At 37.7% G+C, this 20,529-nt stretch overlaps 1 protein-coding gene and 1 long non-coding RNA gene across 7 annotated transcripts; one reads left to right on the top strand and one right to left on the bottom strand.

Annotated features, from left to right (window-relative positions):
* Positions 1-391: 391 nt before the first annotated feature.
* Positions 392-9,802, top strand: LOC139764914 (uncharacterized). Of its 2 annotated transcripts, XR_011716491.1 has the most exons (6): positions 392-530; positions 3,619-3,964; positions 4,153-4,360; positions 4,601-4,859; positions 7,087-7,223; positions 8,613-9,802. It is a non-coding gene; the product is annotated as an uncharacterized lncRNA (long non-coding RNA). The 2 variants fall into 2 exon arrangements; XR_011716490.1 differs by having other exon boundaries at positions 3,619-4,360.
* Positions 3,292-18,946, bottom strand: LOC139764913 (uncharacterized). Of its 5 annotated transcripts, none has more exons than XM_071691990.1 (7): positions 18,880-18,946; positions 13,489-13,610; positions 11,475-11,585; positions 9,859-10,017; positions 8,627-8,790; positions 7,435-7,557; positions 3,292-7,187 (listed from the first exon to the last, which is right to left on the bottom strand). In XM_071691990.1, exons 1-5 carry the CDS (start codon positions 18,935-18,937, stop codon positions 8,758-8,760), a joined length of 483 nt encoding a protein of 160 aa, XP_071548091.1. In that variant the 5' UTR covers positions 18,938-18,946; the 3' UTR covers positions 3,292-7,187; positions 7,435-7,557; positions 8,627-8,757. The 5 variants fall into 5 exon arrangements, with proteins under 5 accessions (XP_071548091.1, XP_071548093.1, XP_071548089.1 ...); XM_071691992.1 differs by having other exon boundaries at positions 7,503-7,557; XM_071691988.1 differs by having other exon boundaries at positions 7,435-8,790.
* Positions 18,947-20,529: the final 1,583 nt, after the last annotated feature.

The following is a 20,529-nucleotide window of genomic DNA, read 5'->3' as shown; positions in this document are numbered from 1 at the left end:
AGAGAAGGAGGCTAAGAGTAAGGGCCGATCACACGGGTCATCTCTGTATGGTTTTCATATGTAAATTATTATTGTGTTGACATCAATCACAATAGGCTATGGTCAAATGCACCATGTTGGCTGTGTACCAACTATATAAAAAAATTGTTAAAAACAATTTATTATTAACACATTTTGAGGTATTTAATAATAAAATCCAATGATAAAAGTTAAATAGAACTCATTATAACAAAATACATGGTGCATTCTACGTCACCCATCAAAAGACGTACGAGCGCATTAGATTCAATGGGATAAGAGCCAAAGTAAAGAGATCCAATGTTGTTACATGGGATCGGATGCTGTTTCTTATACTTACATTATTTATACGAGTCAACAGGTTCAGGATCTGATCACTAGTGAGCTGGAGGAGAAGCTGTCAAGACGTGCTCCTCCGTGTAAGTCGTGCTCGAGCCCAGAAGCCGGTTCAAGGAGTCACAGTGACCTGCGGGGAAACAAAGAGGTGTCAATTCTTCGTGAACCAGATTGACGTAAGTGATGTGTGTTGTCATGTCAATAATCTCGAGTATATACGAGGATGTTAAGTGGTGTGAGGGATCAGGTTGGGATCCAGCTTGGGGTCGACTCCTTGGTGTGGCTGGCCCGCCTCATCATCCTGGAACCCGAGATGATGATCATGTGTTGACATTTGTGTTGTGTGTAGCAATATATACAAACTAAGGCAACACTACTGCAACACTCAACCCCCCAGTGTGAAAAACTAATAATCACAGGATTTACATTAAATCTTTAACGCGAAATTGACCTTAGACGACATCATAAGAATCCATTATTTATTGTAAGACGGTAAAATTACTATTTTGGCATTAACCTTAGATTTTAACGTTAAAATGACATGGTAATTAAACACATTAACCATAGATATTAATTTGTTCGTCATCAACCGTCATGGCTGTGTTAACGTATATATATAAGTACAATTATTGCTCTACTGGCTTTATTCCCTCATCACCGCACACTATATCATTGCATTTTGCTGGTAATTCTGGTCATTAGGTCATTATCGACGGCAAGATGAAGATAGGAAAGGATTGGGTGTGTTATTTTGTAATAGTAATAACGTAAATAATGACATTTGGGCCCTTGTCGGAAACAAGATGGCGTCCGGCCATCAAGCCTTATCTTAGCTTTAGTTGGTCGAAATGACCCATTTTATCCTCGTTAGGATAACATCTGTCTTGAGCCATGGCCGAACATGAGGTGTAGTGTGAATATCAAGTGGAAAATAAACTTGGGGCTTCGTTTTAGCAGCAGAACAACACAACGAAACTACCAAACGATCATTACGATGGTTCACATATACACACGAGCCTCTCTAATGTCGTAAAACTTTATTGAAATGAACTCATAACCGGGATCATATGCATATATATATATATATATATATATATATATATATATATATATATATATATATAATATAATATAATATATATATATATATATGCGTGTGTGTGTGCCACTTCCCGCATGGGTTAACAGAAGGACCGTAGGTCAAGCCAGCCATATCTCTGCTAATTATCGTAAAAATAACACTTTATGACACTCCACTTTGACCCTTATGCATAACATTACATCTGGTCAACAAATTTCTCGAACAATTTGCATATACTAACCTTAAAATAAGGGTTTGATGGACGGTGTGTCACGCGTAGGTCCTCCCCGTCAGCGGCTCCTACCAGCAAATGGCCATCTTGGCTCATGGAATTTATACCGTCCCTGGAAACTCTGGCACGACCTGGCCACGGCGTCAAATTCCTATCTGGTAACTCAACATCACGAGGAAATGCAGGAATTATCTGTTTTCTGACCTCCTGATGGTGTTGAGAGTCCTTAATTAGATGCGAGCCGTGAAATTAAGATGGTTTTCAGTGTCTTTGATGGTTATATAACTGTAAATAATATAAGATCACGGTTTAAAGAAGTGTAGTGATAGTACCATATCCAAAACATAGGTGGCAGTTTTAGTACCATATCCAAAACATAGATGGCAGTGTTTCATACTTTCTCTTCTTACTTGTGTGAAGCAGTAAAGTTCGAACCTGTCTCATAATGAGTGAAATAACGTACAGAACTTGGATTTTTATACCAGAAATTACGTTTTAAAGAGGAAGGTAACTCAATAGTACAATTCTGAGGCTTTTATAGTTATTTTTGAGGCGTCTTTTGTAGTACAGCAGTGGAAAATACGGGACTTGCCTGAACGAAGCTGTTCCGATTCAACTGACTCAATGAGGCTTCGAAGCAGCCAAAATGCAGTCAGTACACCAGTCCAAACTCCCTTAAGAAAGCTCCTTATGAGAAATTATGACCAGAAATAAGGGTGAGCCACTAAAAGTTAAAAAGTGGCACTGATGTATACTAGTTATGGAGACTATTTCCGTGGACATATCTTTATTTTTTATTTGGGGGGAGGTGGTTGCAGAAGGGAGTCATAGGGCGTCATAGATAGATAGATAGATAGATAGATAGTGGCTTTGAAAATTATTTACTTAGACACTTTTTCTTGCCAAAAAGGAATCATAAGATCACTAAAAAAAACTTAACTTTCAATCAGTAACTCAGTTATTTGTGGTGGTTGGAATTTTCTTTTTCTTTCTTTTAGATAATTAATGTATTTAGTAGCTCTGGTGTTATTTGTGAGTTTATTGATAATTGTATTGTGAAGTGTGTTGAACTTAGGTTGTACACTTCAGGGCCTTATGTGCCGACCCTTGATTTAGTGCATGATCTAGCTGCTGACCAAGGCCCTTAGAACTGGGTCAGCCTCAGTCTGGGGTCAGACACCAGAGGGGTTGGATGGTTGTAACTGTCTGTCCACTCAGCTTATATAGGGTTTTGAAAACTACTTATAAAATGACCAAAACAAAATGCTTTTTTTATTTCTATTGTTACAGATCATTAAATTCAATGGCTCTTTTAAAGTCATTTAAGTGTGGATCTTAGATCTTTTAGATAATCAGTTTTAAGCGGGTTTTTTTTTTAGTTCATATCCTGATTTTTGATAATTGATTTTAGTCAGATAGACAAGATAATGGCTTTTATCAGGGAGTCTTATTTCTATAAATGAAACATACACTTCCGTAAACAAATATTTATTACATTACATTACATCACATCACATCACATCAGTGACATAGGAAGATGGTGAAAAGGACATGTTTGCAACCTTGCTCACTTGTCCAAGTTACTAAAACAATGGAGATACAAAGGTTTGAATAATTGTCAATCTTTGTTTATATCGTATACTTTATTTTAAGTATGAATACATATATGTATACATTACCTATATTACATATACACTCATTATAATCGGTTTACCTCGTCAGCGAGGAAGCACCAGGAAACAGACGAAGAAAGGCTCATCCACTCTTATACAGATATATACATTGAAATGTATATGTATGTATATGTGGTGCATTTATGTGTATGTGGGTAGGTTGGACTTCTCGTCTGTTTCCTTACGCTACCTCGCTAACACGGGAGACTGCGATTAAGTATAATAAACATGTTTGTATTTTGCATAATACATATCAAAGTTTTTACTTTTTTTTTCAGATTCCTGATTGATGCCTCAGGGATGGAGAAGCCTCAAAAGCAGTTAAGACTTTGCTTTGTGAGGCAAACATGGCTGGGACAACAAGGAACACTTGTTCAGCTGAAAACTTTTAGGCCCCGTTGTTCTGGGGGTGTGTACGAGGGGATGGATGTCAGAAGATACCAGCTTGACTGTGTGGGAAGACAGGTGGTCACAGATTGAGAAATAGATCAAAGATTTAGCAGGAAATAGAAAGTACTACAGCAGGGAACATGGCTCTGTATCATGCCGGAACTGAGTGATGATGATGACCTTACGTTATATTGCAACTGGAAAAGATCACGTTGTGGACCAACACAATATACTGTAAGTAGGGTTATTGCACAGATAGATGGTAGACAAAACAGAATTTATGCAGATTAGGGTCTTCCCTGGTGGTGTGGGTGCTGTAGATGGCACTCGTGTAAGAATATTGACATAGTGAACAAAGAATATTATATAAACATTTTTTTATGCCAAGGACAAGCTAATGAACATGGTTGTACATTGGCCAGGATCAACACGATTCGAGGACTCAAGAAAATGGATTGGCCAGGATCAACACGATTCGAGGATTCAAGAAAATGGGACGAGAAGATTATTTGAAAGCCATACTGTACTACCTTATTGTCATTTTATTGGTGATAGTAATTACCATTGCAAGTGTTGGCTTTTGATGCTTTACCTAAGACCTGAAGATGGTTCTCAGACAGCTTGTAACGGGTAACGTTAAACGTTTTCTTGCATGTTTACTTGTGACAAAATGTCAATATTATTTACATATCTATATAGGCTGTAGAAGAAACAGTTTTCATGTCTTTTAAGTGTTTCCACAATCCAAAACTGACCTAACCTAACCCAGTGTGCAAAAGATTTCTAGATTATGAGAAAATAAGCTAGATGATTAGCCTGGGACTAACGTCCAAACTCAGATTTGTACATAATAAGATTCATGTATTACAGGACACAAGAAGAAAACTAGATGTACTGTGGAAAGGGGGATTGGACAGCTGAAACGAAGGTGGCATGTTTTACATGGAGAAGTGACTCGGGGTCAAGACAGAACAAATCTATCATATAATCATGGCGTGTGTTGTTCTCCATAATATATGCAAAGAAGTGAATTTACACCGAGATGAAAGTGACCTCGACATTTTTCTTGGATATAATTTGGATGCAGCAGCACACTCAAATCACTTAAACCCAGGAGATGCACCTCTAGGTTTGTGTTGCAGAGACTACTTTGCTAATTTACACTTCATGGCAGAACAGCGATCCAGTATCATGCACACTTTTTCTAACTGAAAACTTAGTGAAGAATGGGCATTGTTGGTAGATAAAGAGATGTTTTGGAAGGAGGTACATAAAGTGTACAAGAGAACAAATGGGAACATCAGTGAAGGGGGCTAAATGGGGAGGTAACAAGTAGTGGAAGTGAGGAGATAAGAGTGAGTATTTTGAAGGTTTGCTGAATGTGTTTGATGATAGAGTGGCAGATAAAGGGTGCTTTGCAAGATGGTGTGGGAAGTGAGAGGGTCAGGGAGAATGGTTTGGTGAATAGAGAAGAGGTAGTTAAAGCTTTGTAGGAGTTGAAAGCCAGCAATTCAGCGGGATTGGATGGTATTGCAGTGGAATTTATTGAAAATGGGGTGACTGTGTTGTTGACTGGTTGGTAAGGATATTCAATGTATGGTGAAAACCCTGCGGATTGGGAGAATGCATGGCATGGATAGTGCCATTATACAAAGGCGAGTGTTCAAGTTACAGAGGTATAAGTTTGTCGAGTATTCCTGGGAAATTATATGGGAGGGTATTGATTGAGAGGGTAAAGGAATGTACAGAGCATCAGATTTCAGAAGTGGTAGAGGATGTGTGGATCAGGTGTTTGCTTTGAAGAATATATATGAGAAATACTTAGAAAAGCAGAGGGATTTGTATGTAGCATTTATGGATCTGGAGAAGGCATATGATAAGAGTTGATAGAGATACTCTATAGAAGGTATTAAGAATATATGGTGTGGGAGGCAAGTTGTTAGAAGCAATGAAAAGTTTTCATCAAGGATATAAGGCATGTGTAATAGTAGGAAGAGAGGAAAGTGATTGGTTCCCAGTGAATGTAGGTTTGCGGCAGGGGTGTGTGATGTCTCCATGGTTGTTTAATTTGTTTATGGATGGGGTTGTTAGGGAGGAGAATGGAAGTTTTGGAGAGGGGCAATTATGCAGTCTGTTGTGGATGAGAGGGCTTGGGAAGCAAGTCAGTTGTCGTTTGCTGATTCGGGTGAGAAACTGCAGAAGTTGGTGACCGAGCTTCGTAAAGTGTGTGAAAGAAGAAAGCAGAGTAAATGTGAGTAAAAGCAAGGTTATTGCATTCAGTAGATTTGAGGGATTGGTGATTTTTAACTATCATATTTTTTAGGGGGGGTATTTTTTTGGGATGGGTTTTAAGGTGTCGAATTCTTTAGTAGTTATGGAGAGAATGAGCGAGGAAAAATTGGCAAAGAGGATATGTGTGTCATTGGTGGAAGGAACAAGAAGTGGGAGACCAAATTGGAGGTGGAAGGATGAAGTGAAAAAGATTTTGAGCGATTTGGGCCTGATCATACAGGAGGGTGAAAGGCGTGCAAGGAATAGAGTGAATTGGAATGATGTGGTATACTGGGGTCGATGTGCTGTCAATGGATTGAACCAGAGCCTGTGAAGTGTCTTGGGTAAAACATGGAAAGTTTTGTGGGGCCTGGATGAGAAAAGGGAGCTGTGGTTTTGGTGCATTACACATGACAGCTAGAGACCGAGTGTGAACGAATGTGGCATATGTTGTCTTTTCCTAGCGCTACCACATGGGGAGATTGTGGGGTGCTATTTCATGTGTGGCAGAGTGGCGACGAAAATGGATGAAGGCAGCAAGTATGAATATGTACATGTGTATATATGTATATGTCTGTGTATGTATACATAGAAATGTATAGGTATGTATGTGTGCATGTGTGGGCATCTATGTATGTGTGTGTGGGTGGGTTGGGCCATTCATTCGTCTTTTTCCTTGCGCTACCTCACTAACACGGGAGACAGCAACTAAGTATAATAAATAAATAATGACCATTATACAGTATACATTCCTTATTTGATAAAAGACATCACACAAACTCCAAAGATGTGTCATAACCATATCATACCTTTGTCACAACAATATGTGGATTGTTATAAATTATCTCTACCTGACAAACATTCAGTTCTGTAAACATTTTTTTCCAGTAAAGAAATACATTAACTTGTCCACATACTATGATTTGGAGATAAGAGTATCAGCAAATTATAAGTGAATCTGAGAAGTGTTAAAAAGTTGTTTCAAAGAAATAATAGACAAATCATTGGTTAGGAATTTTAACTGCAAGTAGATTGCACTTTTGTTTTGCAGTTCTCTAATTTTTAGGTCTTGTTTTTTTTGATAGATTGTCCCAAGTCTGTAGACGTACGCCTATGCATCAGCACTGAACCTGAAGGCAGGGATTCATGCGAGGACTGAGGAGGAGGTATCATCATGGTGCGCGTCCTTTGGGAGAGAAAGGAATCAAGTTAATTGTAAAATGTAAGTTTAAAACTTTGGCTGTAATATGAACTAAATTGTAACCTCATTTGATTTACTAATAATACTAATAATACTATAAAAAGCCCTCTTGACTTAAGCCAAGTCATATGGGAAAAAATGATAAGTACATACAAATTTCAGCACCACAAATGGTTACTTCTGGTGAACAAAGAAAATATTATACAAATTGCTAAACTAGTGGTATCCTCGCAGGAATCATTAGTCACAGAATCGTAGCTGAAATTCCTGTGATGCTTGGGCTGTCAGCACCAAGAATACCTGCTACTGCATGTGACAGGATCAAGCAGAGGCTTATCATGTAGTGGACGACCACCTGTAAAAATACATACAGCAATTAAGACAAATTCACAAGCATTGTATGGCAATAACTTAGCCTATGCAAGTCTTTTTCATACAACTTAGCTTATGCCTAACCTATTTCACATTGAGACTATGAAACTGTCTTATTTCCATTTTTGCTCCATAAAGAGCGACCTACTGGTCCTCCACCCTGGAAAGTGTTATCTGTTAGCCTCTTACAAAATGGGTATAGTTTTATAAGTTACTTATCTGTTTTACAGAAGAGCCTCTTATGAGTAGCAATCTTATTCTTTCCTGAGGATATAATGTTGTGATACCTCTTCTGAACTTGTTGTTCCACAGTTCTTGAAAAGCAGGGGAAAGCTGCATTTATCTGCTGTTTAATGCTCGACCATGTTTCCACTTTTGTTCTGGAATTAATCCCATCAGAGAATCCCCTGGTGACCTTCACCACTACCACCATTACCCCTACTGTGTCTCCAATGCTATCACCAACATTGTTCAGTCTCCACCCACTGAACCCTACCGTCCTAAGATGGTGGAGATTTATGTGTATCAAACTTCAATAAGATCCTGGTGTCAAAATACCCCAGTGTGGCCCTAAATCTGGAGGCATATCCCTTGTGGAGTGAAGCGATGGTGGAGGGTGGTCACCTTGGTGAAGGAGGGAGGGAGGGTGGCACTGGTGGAGGGTGGGGACCTTGGTGAAGGAATGAGAGAGGGAGGGAGAGGGCAATGTGAGGAAGTGCTGGAGGATGGCATCTCAGAGGAAAAATGGGTATGTTTGGGTATGTTTGAAGGAAAAGTGGTTCCAACAATGTTATATGGTTGCGAGGCGTGGGCTATAGGTTGAGTTGTGCGGAGGAGGGTGGATGTGTTGGAAATGAAATGTTTGAGGACAATATGTGTTGTGAGGTGGCTTGATGGAGGATGGCATTGGTGGAATGACTTGGTATACCAGGGTCGACATGCAGTCAATGGATTGAACCAGGGCATGTAGTTAGGAATTAGTTTCATTAGAGAGACTAAGGTAAATTTACTGGTACTGACATTTTTCTATTTTTCCAGAACATTCAACTTACCTCAGGATGGTGATAGTCATATACATACAACTTGGCTTCAGCACTGGAAACAAGGAGCAAATAAAGGCTGTTATCCACACTGAAGCACTGCCTGGTTAACCACTCCATAAGCAGTCAAATGTTGGAACATTTCATAATTCTGTCACTTTATTGTATCGGTATACCTGAAAATTGGAATTTTTAAGTATTCACATATTGCAATGGTTTTCAACTTTTGCGCACATACAGATTCCCTTACATCATTTTGTAAAATGTGTAAAACCTCTGGTCAGTAAGGATGGATGATGAATTTGGCCATCTTTTTTAATATAAAAGTCATAGGAAAAAATAAGGCAAAATTCTTCCGTAACCAATACAATACTGTCAATAGGGTTCTAAGTGGTCAACAATGTGTTTTGTAAATATCCACAACTAAATTTTATAAATAAAACCAACATTCTTGAACAAAACTAAAGTATTTTTTGTAACAAGCTTTTTTTTCATGAACTTAATCTCTGCCCAGCTGAGAGCTTTTAAGGCCTCAAAGGCTAAGCAATTCCTACATGTCTCAAGGGAAGGTTTTCTAATCAGGAGCAAAGTCCTACACAAGATACTATATTTGCACCATGATTGCAACTTTATGTACCCTTGTTTTCCCACACAAACTATATGCAGAATATTATGTAGGTAAACTACAGGTAACTGTCATCATGACAAGTTTACAGACTTTTTAAGTACGAGACAATACCATATCCACGCAAGTTTTTGCTTGACTTCAGTAAAGAAACTATATTTATGTACAATCACAGCATAAATTGCTTTTACCCTGGGTGCAGTTGATATCAAATTGAATTCTACCTCTGCTCTCCTCTCAGTAGGGTTAAGTGGTCATTCATTATGGCAAGAGACTGGTATAGTATCACTGATGGCTCCATAGATCCCCATATGAGAAAGCAATGAGAGTAGTTGCAAAGGCTTTCTTCAGGATTTTTCTTATTTGTCATATTGACACGTATGTCATTTTGACACCTTAGAATTAAAAGTAATTTACAGTCTGATTGTACAATTCAACTAGTATAAAGGCATACTTGTTCCAAATAAGAAGCAAGTGCAAAGAATTTAGTATCCTTTGTCATGAAGTATGTTAAAATATGCTTTAGATATTCATTACCACATGAAAATAAATTGGTGACTGACTTCAGAATTTCATTTGTATGCCCTAACACTCCCAGGAACAAAGAAAAAGAACTTACCAAGACTCCTGTTGTGTACTTTACATTGTCTTCAAAGTGGGGATGGTCTGCAACCTTAAGCTGAGCTAACGTAAAGAAACTTTCCTTGATTGGAAGGTTGGATGTCATGAACATCCCAGAGGTGGTGTGGTCTGCCACATATTCTGCCACTACAGTAAACTGTTAAGAAGAATATGCATACATGACGTACACAATACGAAAAAATATTTATTGTTTATGTACACAATTTCTCCACACTCTGAGGCAGCATCAGGAACAGAGGAAAAATGGCCCCATTTGCTTATTGTCCTTATTCACAGTTAAGCCTCTCATCTTTTCACAGTTTCTCCTAACAGCTTCACAGGCCCTGATCCAGCCTGTTGACTGCAAGTCCATCTCTTATGTCTCACTCCATCCTTCCAACTTGTCCTTGTTCTTGCTCTTCCTCCCTCCATTTCTGACTTGTACCCTCTGTCATTCTTTCCTCTCATTCTAAATCATGTTTCTAAACCATGCCATGAATGACAGGGTGGTGACGGGAATGGATGAAGGCAATGCATATGAATATGTACATATGTATATGTCTGTGTATGTATATGTTGAAATGTACATGTATGTATATGTGCGTGTATGGGCATTCATGTATTACATGTGTATGAGGGTGGGTTGGACTTCCTCGTCTGTTTCCTTGCGCTACCTCGCTAATGCGGGAGACAGCAACAAAGTACGATAAAAAAAATATTTTACATATTTATTAAACTTTGTCTGTCTCCCAAGTTAGCGAGGTAGCGCAAGGAAACAGACAAAAGAATGGCCCAACCCATCCATATACACATGCAAATACATAAATGCCCACACATGCATATATACATACAAAGACATATAAATACATACACATGTACATATTCATACTTGCTGCCTTCATCCATTCCCATTGCCACTCCGCCACACATGAAACAACACCTCCCTCCCCCGCGCATGCATGAAGTATCGCTAGGAAAAGACAACAAAGGCCACCTTTGTTCACACTCGGTCTGCTAGCTGTCATGTGTAATGCACCGAAACTACAGCTCCCTTTGCACATCCAAGCTCCACAAACTTTCCACGGTTTACCCCAGACACTTCACATGCCCTGGTTCAATATATAATGCAGTGGTTTCGGTGCATTACATACGACGGCTACCTTCACCTGGAACCACTCCACCTTCTCTATCACTTAACACACATGCCTTACTCATTTGATACAAAATCTAAGCTAGTTTTTGTAGCTTTCCTCCAACTCCATACACAAAGCATGTTAACCACATCATATATTTTCTCCTGGTCTATAAATTCCACACACAAAGTGTTTTCTTTAAATATATCAAAGATTCTTCAAAGCAAGCACCTGATCGAAAAAGTGTCTCCCACTTCTGAGGCCACTTTGTTCTTCCACAATCTGATGCTCTGTGCGTGCTACCCTATATCACAAGTCTCTTACAACTTTCCAGGTATCCTAAACAAACTTCCTGTATTCTAGTTCAAATATTCACTTTCTGTTCCCCTTGCATTTATACAATGGCACTGAACAAGCATTCCACCAGTCCTCAGGTACCTGACCTTCAATTACACATACTAACAAAAACACTTAACCTTACCGATTCTGGGAAACTGTTCCAGGCAAAGACCTCTGATGTTACAGTGTATGGGTCAAGAAAGTCTTCAGGATCATAGTCATTAGCCACCAACATGAACCAAGTGTCATCAACCTGAAATTTACATCAAATTGTAGTACCGTAATAATGAAAGATATTGTGCAAGAAAAACAATGAGAGCAGCAAATGTTCATTCTGAAATTTACATCTTTAGTATTCATTTATAATTAGTAGTTGCCTTGTATGACACAGGAGAGACATGGCAGTATTTTCAATCCTGTTTTCCCCTTACCTAGTATATTCATTGCAACCAAAATCTGCTGAAAAATATTTTCCCTTTAATACACTTTTATCTCTTAAATAGCCCAGCCATGGAAATTTTGGGTGGTCCCAAGGATTGTGGCAAGAAAAGTTACATAGAAAAAGGAAAATGAGCAAACTGTCTATATTTATTACTGTACACACACTTAAATTTGGGGCACTAAGTTTGCCTATCAAGTTTGTTGAATTTTGCCAACTCTTTGTCCCTTCTCTGTCACCACCAACTGATTATTGAGAACTATTCAAAATGCTAACAGTTCAACTGTTATATTATAATTAGTGCACCAAAGATGTGCTAATTAGCCACTGAATATAGCAGGGCTCCTTTCTAACGGCACCTTGACTAGGTGGCAAGTCAAGGCACGTGACCTCACCTAACCTACCAATTCCCGGAGAAATGAGCTTTATGGCCCAAACTATGGTTGCACATACACTTTTGCTGTCAGAAGACCTGCTAGTCTGCACTGCATATCAAATTTGCATTACATTTTCATTTAACCTATGAAGGACCCCAACCAAACTAGTATGGTATATGTTATGATGCCATACTAGTAGGGATTACTTTTATTAACATTCACTCAGCTTTCTCCTTTCACAATTTTCCAAACTCAAGTCACCAACTTCTGCAGTTTCTAACTTGAATCTGCCACCAGTACTGTATCATCATTAAACACACTCGCTTCCCAGGCCCTTCCATCCCCACAGGATGCATACTCACCCCTCTCTCAGACTTGCATTTACCTCCCTTATCATCCCTTCTAGACATATTGAACAATGCTGAAATAACACACTATAACAGCACTCGCTAAACTGGATTTCAGCAGCAGCTGTTGACCAGCCATTACTGAACGTAGAGTATGGGTGTCATTGAGTAAATACTCCAGGTGCAAATGTAGGTTGGGCCACAAAGTTCATTTCTCTGAAACTTAGCTAGTCCAGTTAGGTCACTGGCATGACCTGCCACAAAGTCAAGTAGCTGTCAGTAGGGTAACTGAAGAGACACTGGGTCACTACACTTTCTTGGTCCTTCCAGTAGCAAATTGTGGTGTCAATCATCTTTACATACCCAGCTAAAGCATCTTTCCATTTAAATTACAGCAGGAATAGGCAACTTATACAAATATGGCTATGGTCCCCACAAGGAAAGATGTACTATAAAGATTAGTATAATTAGGAATTTTTCCCAGTTCTTATTGCGTTTCCCCATGAAGAAAAGAGACCTCTATTTACCAAAAAAGCACGCCTTTGAATTCAAATGAGGATGGGAAGAATTAACACTTACTAGTATGGCTTGGTCTTACATTAGTCAAATGAAAATGGAAAAGTACAGCAAATTTAGTATGCAGTGCAGAGCAGCAGCTCTTCAATCAAATACAAATGCACCTGTCCTAAATGAACTTCACAAGGACTTTGTCTGTGCAAGCATAAAGCTGTTGGTAAGGAGAGGTTAAGCATAGCAATTTGGGGGGATGGGAGGTTCAAGCACAAATGTCACATTTCTGATAGAGATTCTGCCCTCGCTGTCCTCTACAGTAAACTTCTCTAGAACTCTACTGCAACTATTTAGATGGGCAAATTATAGAACTTGAACATTATGGTGCAATGAACAAATGAACAAGTCTTTATCATATTTCAACAATTGAAAATTTTCATGGTATTTGTAAGCAGCAATGAATTTTACTTAAGATATACTTACAAAAGCCAGATCTACAGAGATGGCCTTTAGTTTCGATTCTCTGCTCCAAGTCTTGGTTACCTTTTTCCCTGCTGAATCCAACTTGAGCACAAAAATTATGGTCCTTTCCTTGGTATCAGTCTCTGTCAAGATTAGTTATTTCAGTGACATCCCTGACCTCTACATTATGATGACCAATCACAAAATGAAGCTTATTTCTAAAGTATTACCAGTTAAATGACAAATATGTATAAATGAAAAAATAAACTTCCCGTTTAAGTCACCTTTCTAGCTTCTCAAAACACATATACACACCTACCAATGCAACACATAAATCATTTAATAAAAAGGTACACTACTTATCTAAAAAGTATACTTGGTCAATAAATTAAAACATATCCATGTATTGAACTTTTACACATTTGCACCTACTCAATCCCTACATCTAATCATATCAAAATAATACAACCTATATACTTAATACATCTTATAATGATATTTTCCAATTAATATAACACAACAGTAACACAAAGCAAACACCTGATCCACACATCCTCTACCACTTCTGAAACCACACTGCTCTTCCCCAATCTGATGCTCTGTACATGCCTTCACCCTTTCAATCAATACCCTCCCATATAATTTCCCAGGAATACTCAACAAACTTATACCTCTGTAATTTGAGCACTCACTCTTATCCCCTTTGCCTTTGTACAATGGCACTATGCAAGCATTCCGCCAATCCTCAGGCACCTCACCATGAATCATACATACATTAAATAACCTTACCAATCAGTCAACAATACAGTCACCCCCTTTTTTAATAAATTCCACTGCAATACCATCCAAACCTGCTGCCTTGCCGGCTTTCATCTTCCGTAAAGCTTTTACTACCTCTTCTCTATTTACCAAATCATCTTCCCTAACCCTCTCACTTTGCACACCACCTCGACCAAAACACCCTATATCTGCCACTCTATCATCAAACACATTTAACAAACCTTCAAAATACTCACTCCTTCTATGTTTGAGGACAATATGTAGTGTGAGGTGGTTTGATTGAGTAAGTAATGTAAGGGTAAGAGAGATATGTGGAAATAAAAAGAGTGTGGTTGAGAGAGCAGAAGAGGGTGTTTTGAAATGGTTTGGTCACATGGAGAGAATGAGTGAGGAAAGATTGACAAAGAGGATATATGTGTCAGAGGTGGAGGGAACGAGGAGAAGTGGGAGACCAAATAGGAGGTGGAAAGATGGAGTGAAAAAGATTTTCAGTGATCAGGGCCTGAACATGCAGGAGGGTGAAAGGCGTGCAAGGAACAGAGTGAATTGGAACGATGTGGTATACCGGGGTCGACGTGCTGTCAATGGATTGAACTAGGGCATGTGAAGCGTCTGGGGTAAACCATGGAAAGTTGTGTGGGGCCTGGATGTGGAAAGGGAGCTGTGGTTTCGGTGCATTATCACATGACAGCTAGAGACTGAGTGTGAACGAATGGGGCCTTTGGTGTCTTTTCCTAGCGCTACCTCGCACACATGAGGGGGGAGGGGGTTGTTATTCCATGTGTGGCGGGGTGGTGATGGGAACAAATAAAGGCAGACAGTATGAATTATGTACATGTGTATATATGTATATGTCTGTGAGTGTATATGTATGTGTACATTGAGATGTATAGGTATGTATATTTGCGTGTGTGGACGTGTATGTATATACATGTGTATGTGGGCAGGTTGGGCCATTCTTTCGTCTGTTTCCTTGCGCTACCTCGCTAATGCAGGAGACAGTGACAAAGCAAAATAATAATAATATAATATACATAAACATTTATTAAACATGTCAATTTTGGCACTTGTCACCACTAATGTTAACTTAAGTCAAATTTCAAAAGCTCATCTTCATTCAATACAACTATTTTACCTAATTTTACATCACAAACCAAATCTTGACCCATATTTTACACAGCCCTCACTAATATCACCCATCACTTGGATCTTTCACAACAATTAACACTTCCATATACTTTCTCCATCTGTTAAGACACTCTCAAAAACACACAATACCACCGTAAAATCACTTCCTCTACACATCTAAATCAATTACTGATAAAAAATCTTATGTGCTACATTATCATCTTAAAAAGACTACCTTCCAGTACTTCATACATTTTTGACATCATTCATTCATTCAACATAATATTACCAATGTAATACACCTACTATACAACTAATAAAGCTATTATACATTTTTTAACATTGCCTTCAAAACCAATTAACCGCAATACATCACCGTACCTCCCTAACACTCAAAATATTTCTTACTTCAATATCTTACAGACACCATTGACTTTTTGAGTACTATATAAATTAGAGAAATGTTAAGTAACAGAGCAACCAATGAATAACTTTTATCCTACTGTATTTCAACATTTATACAACTAGATCACAGTGTGATGTGTCAATATATACAATTAGGTTTTCTATATAAACTTACTAGACACACTTCAATTATCTCTAATGATGGCACAAGGCATGTTTTTATGTCTGCTTCAATTACATTTGTTTTTCACTAATTTCATACTCAAACCTCACATTACCCATGATGTACCCACCCCTAACTACTATAATCTTAAGACTATTCTCAAAAATTTAAATTTTAAAGTCTTCTTATACATTTTTTAATGGACAATGCAATACACTAACATGGTTCATTACAAATATATCAATTATGACAAATGAATATATAAAACAAAATTAACAGCTGAATAATATATTCAAATGACAATTTTTCAGTTTTCACCTATTCCTATCTATTCATTCATTACGGTCTAATAAACCAATATAATGTGTAATATTTTATGTGTGACCTCAACTTATATTACAAATTATAAATCCACTTACACACAAGCCAGCCAGCCATCAACCCTCTCCATTCTAGAAAAATGCCGAGTAAAAAATCTAAAAACCCTGCGCGGGCACAAGAAGAAACAGAGTATGCCTGAAAAATGCGTTTTTTGTGAGATTTGAAAGACATGATTTCAGTGATGCGTGTAATGAGGTAATGACAGAAATACAATCTAACAATGATGAGAGAATTATAATTAGGCAAGAAGACGTGCAGAAGTCCCTGCAGATATGAGCAGGTAAAGCTACAGGGCCTGACGGGATGCCTACAAGGGTACTTAAATGCTGTGCTAGACAACTGACACCTGCAATGACCACATTACTTCAGGACTCAATAGATCAGGGAGTGGTGCTTTATAAATGGAAAGAATCGGAAGTGAAACCTATTGCAAAAATTAACTGTCCGAAAGATCCCAAAGATTTTAGACCTGTAGTATTGACATCTAACATTATGAAATGTTTAGAAAGTATATTGAAAAACTACATCTGTGAAAGAACAAATAATTCAAAAGACCCTATGCTTATTGAATTATGGATGCAACAGGATGCAACACTTACATTATTAACGAGCACTTAGATAAGACTAAATCACAAATTAGAACACTGTTCATCGATTCTAGTTCAGCATTTAACACAATGCAACCTCATATTTTGCTTAATAAAATGTTACAAATGAGTGTAAATAGAAACAGCTTAAAATGGGTTTTTAGCTTTTTAACACAGAGACCTCAATATACCAATATAAATAATGTCAAGTCTAATGTGGTGGTTACCAACACAGGAGCCCCCCAAGGTTGTGTATTGTCCCCTGTTCTCTTTACCTTGTACACAGATGATTGTAGGAGTGGAACTGATGACTGTACTATTATAAAATATGCCGACGATACAGTTATCCTAGGAAAAGTTGTCAATGATAATTATGAACCCTATTTAACTCGTCAAAAAATTTGTTGACTGGAGTAAACAAAATTTTTTGGAGCTTGATGTTAAGAAAACTAAGGAGGTGATATTCAATTTCGGAACTAAAAATAAACGTACCTGACTTATTAACAATTGAGGAAGAACACGTTCAAAGAGTAAACCAGCACAAGTATTTGGGACTTATGATTGATGACCAATTGAAAGGCAGTGTTAATACGGATATGGTGTCAAGAAAATGTAACCAAAGACTACACTTTGTACGTATATTGTGCAACCTAAATGTAGATAAAGTGATCATTAACTTATGTTACAAATCAATATTAGAATCAGTTCTAAATTTTTCAGTGACTGCCTGGTATGGGAAACTTACTTGTAAAGTTAAAAATAAGTTGGGAAGAATTGTTAAAAAGGCAGGAAAATTAGGTGCGGCGACCACATCACTAGATAAGCTTTATCAGACAGGCATAATGAAACAAGTAGATAGGATTATGAAAGATGTAACCCATCCGCTATACAATTGTTACACATATTTAAAATCATGAAGGAGGTTAGCTTTGCCCATGCAGCGTACTGATAGATACAGAAAGTCTTCTGTACCTAAAAGCATCCTCCTTTTCAATCACTTGTCACCACAACTAGAAAGTAAAATATTGAAGTTTTTCCTTTAATATTTTATTGCTTTATTGATTTTATTATTCTTTTAATGTAGAAACACTAGGGAGCTCTCAAAGCCAAGAAGAATTTCATTTTGTAATATATCTTGTATTAAAATTTGACTAATAAAAACTTACTTACTTACTAAATATTACTAACATCATACCAAGGAAGCAGATCCTATCACCTTCCTCACAATAAATATGTACATTTCCTATATACAGCCTCTGACCTACATATTACCCTATTACATACCACAAACTCAATCAAAATAAAAAAAAAAACAATTAAAAAAACAATTATTCCATTATAAATATTTCCCATGATGGAAATTCCACCTTTAAATATATAACTCGACTCAAAGTGCTCATTACTCGTTGAAGATCAAGGAAAACGTAACCCCAAACACCTTCCCCACAAGAAATATGTACATTTCCTACATACAGCTTCTGGCCTACATATTACCATCTCACATGCCACAAACTGGCTATTAAAAGAACAATACATTTAAAAACCAATTACTACATCACCTGCAACATGCACATGATGGAAATTCCACCATTAAATAAATAACTCGACTTAAAGTGTTCATTACTCGTTGAAGATCTGGGAAAACGTAACCCCCATAACGCACACAACTCACTCCTGACCCATTGCCTTCTAAAAACAAAACACAAATACACCAAACGCCACAACCCTTATCTATTTTCACAACAATAAAATGTAAAATACATAAATAGAACCATTTTCTCCCGACGCCGAAACCACAACAATCCACCATTTGCCTCCCGATCACTACCATCCCCCAAACCCCATCCACTTTACCCTCTGCCCTGCGCTCTATTATCACCGTAACCTATTAAATAACACTAATTATACTCAATAACAACTCATACTCATTACAACGTTATTTTTTTTGATCTCTAAGTACTTAATTACCATCCGAAAACACGAAGATCTTCCAGGAGAGATCAGTCGCTGGGTATCTGTGTACCATCTCCCACGCCGTGACGTCATTACAGAAAATGGAAACCTTCCCAGAGAAAACTGTGTTCTTATAGCGCTAACTCAACTATAATAGATATATCGTTTTTATTGTCGCAAATGGCTGATAGATGAGTATTTTTGTTTCATATTCCATCTAAGTTACTGTAATTCGTAGTAACTACAAATGTTGAAAACTTAGTTATCATAGTAGCCACTATTTCAATTAAACATTGCTATATTCAAGCGTCGGTAAAAAATACCCAAAATTAACAAATCTTGGATAAATTTCAAGGTACCATATGTAACATATACACCTAATGAATCAACAACGTATTTTACAACGCGGAATATTTCTATACCTCTCTTAATTTCACGATAAAAACATAAGGAAATTATCAAAGGACACTCGATTTCTTGCATCCCCCTCACATACTCTTGTAAATAATTAAGGAATTTCAGGTCCTATTCATTCCAGGGTCACCCTTACGCTAAATATATATATATATATATATATATATATATATATATATATATATATATATATATATTGTCGCTGTATCCCGCGTTAGCGAGGTAGCTCAAGGAAACACGAAAGAATGGCCCAACCCACCTACATACACATGTATATACATACAAGTCCACACACGCACATATACATGTCAACCTATATATATATATATATATATATATATATATATATATATATATATATATTATCCCTGGGGATAGGGGATTAAGAATACTTCCCACGTATTCCCTGCGTGTCGTAGAAGGCGACTAAAAGGGGAGGGAGCGGGGTGCTGGAAATCCTCCCCTCTCGTTTTTTTTTTTTTTTTTTAATTTTCCAAAAGAAGGAACAGAGTGGGCCAGGTGAGCATATTCCAAAAAAGGCCCAGTCCTCTGTTCTTAACGCTACCTCGCTAACGCGGGAAATGGCGAATAGTTTAAAAGAAAGAAAATATATATATATATATATATATATATATATATATATATATATATATATATATATATATATATATATATATATATATATATTTACTCATGTACATAATTCATACTGTCTGTCTTCATTCCATCGCCACCCCGCCACACATGAAATAACATCCCCCTCCCCTCGCATATGCGCGAGGTAGCGCTAGGAAAAGACAACAAAGGCCCCATTCGTTCACACTCAGTCTCTAGTTGTCATGTATAATGCACAGAAACCACAGCTCCCTTTCCACATCCAGGCACCACAGAACTTTCTATGGTTTACCCCAGCCAGACCAACTGGTCAGGTAGATGCATGACCCAGACCCACTGGTCACTCAGCGCAGCTCCTCTACCCGGCTGTATGACCCACTCCAACACACCCAAGAAAATGAAACTCACATACTAGTATGATCGTGACTTGTGAAGTACGTCCATTCGTCTGGTTGCTTCTGATGAAATGGATTGAAATGTTACAAACGATAAGTACGTTATGAGGTTATAACAACCACATTAAGTTCATACCAGGAAGATCTTTGGACAATCTAGTAACGGAAGTGGTAAATATTGGGAGTTTAAAGTTGTTGTTTGAGATTAAACCTTCTTACAACTCGGGAGGTACGGCCCCTA

The sequence above is a fragment of the Panulirus ornatus genome, chromosome 51, assembly GCF_036320965.1.
Source record: "Panulirus ornatus isolate Po-2019 chromosome 51, ASM3632096v1, whole genome shotgun sequence".
Taxonomy (NCBI): Eukaryota; Metazoa; Arthropoda; class Malacostraca; order Decapoda; family Palinuridae; genus Panulirus; species Panulirus ornatus.
The sequence above is the reverse complement of the archived record's forward strand: the minus strand, read 5'-3'. Positions and strand labels throughout refer to the sequence as shown.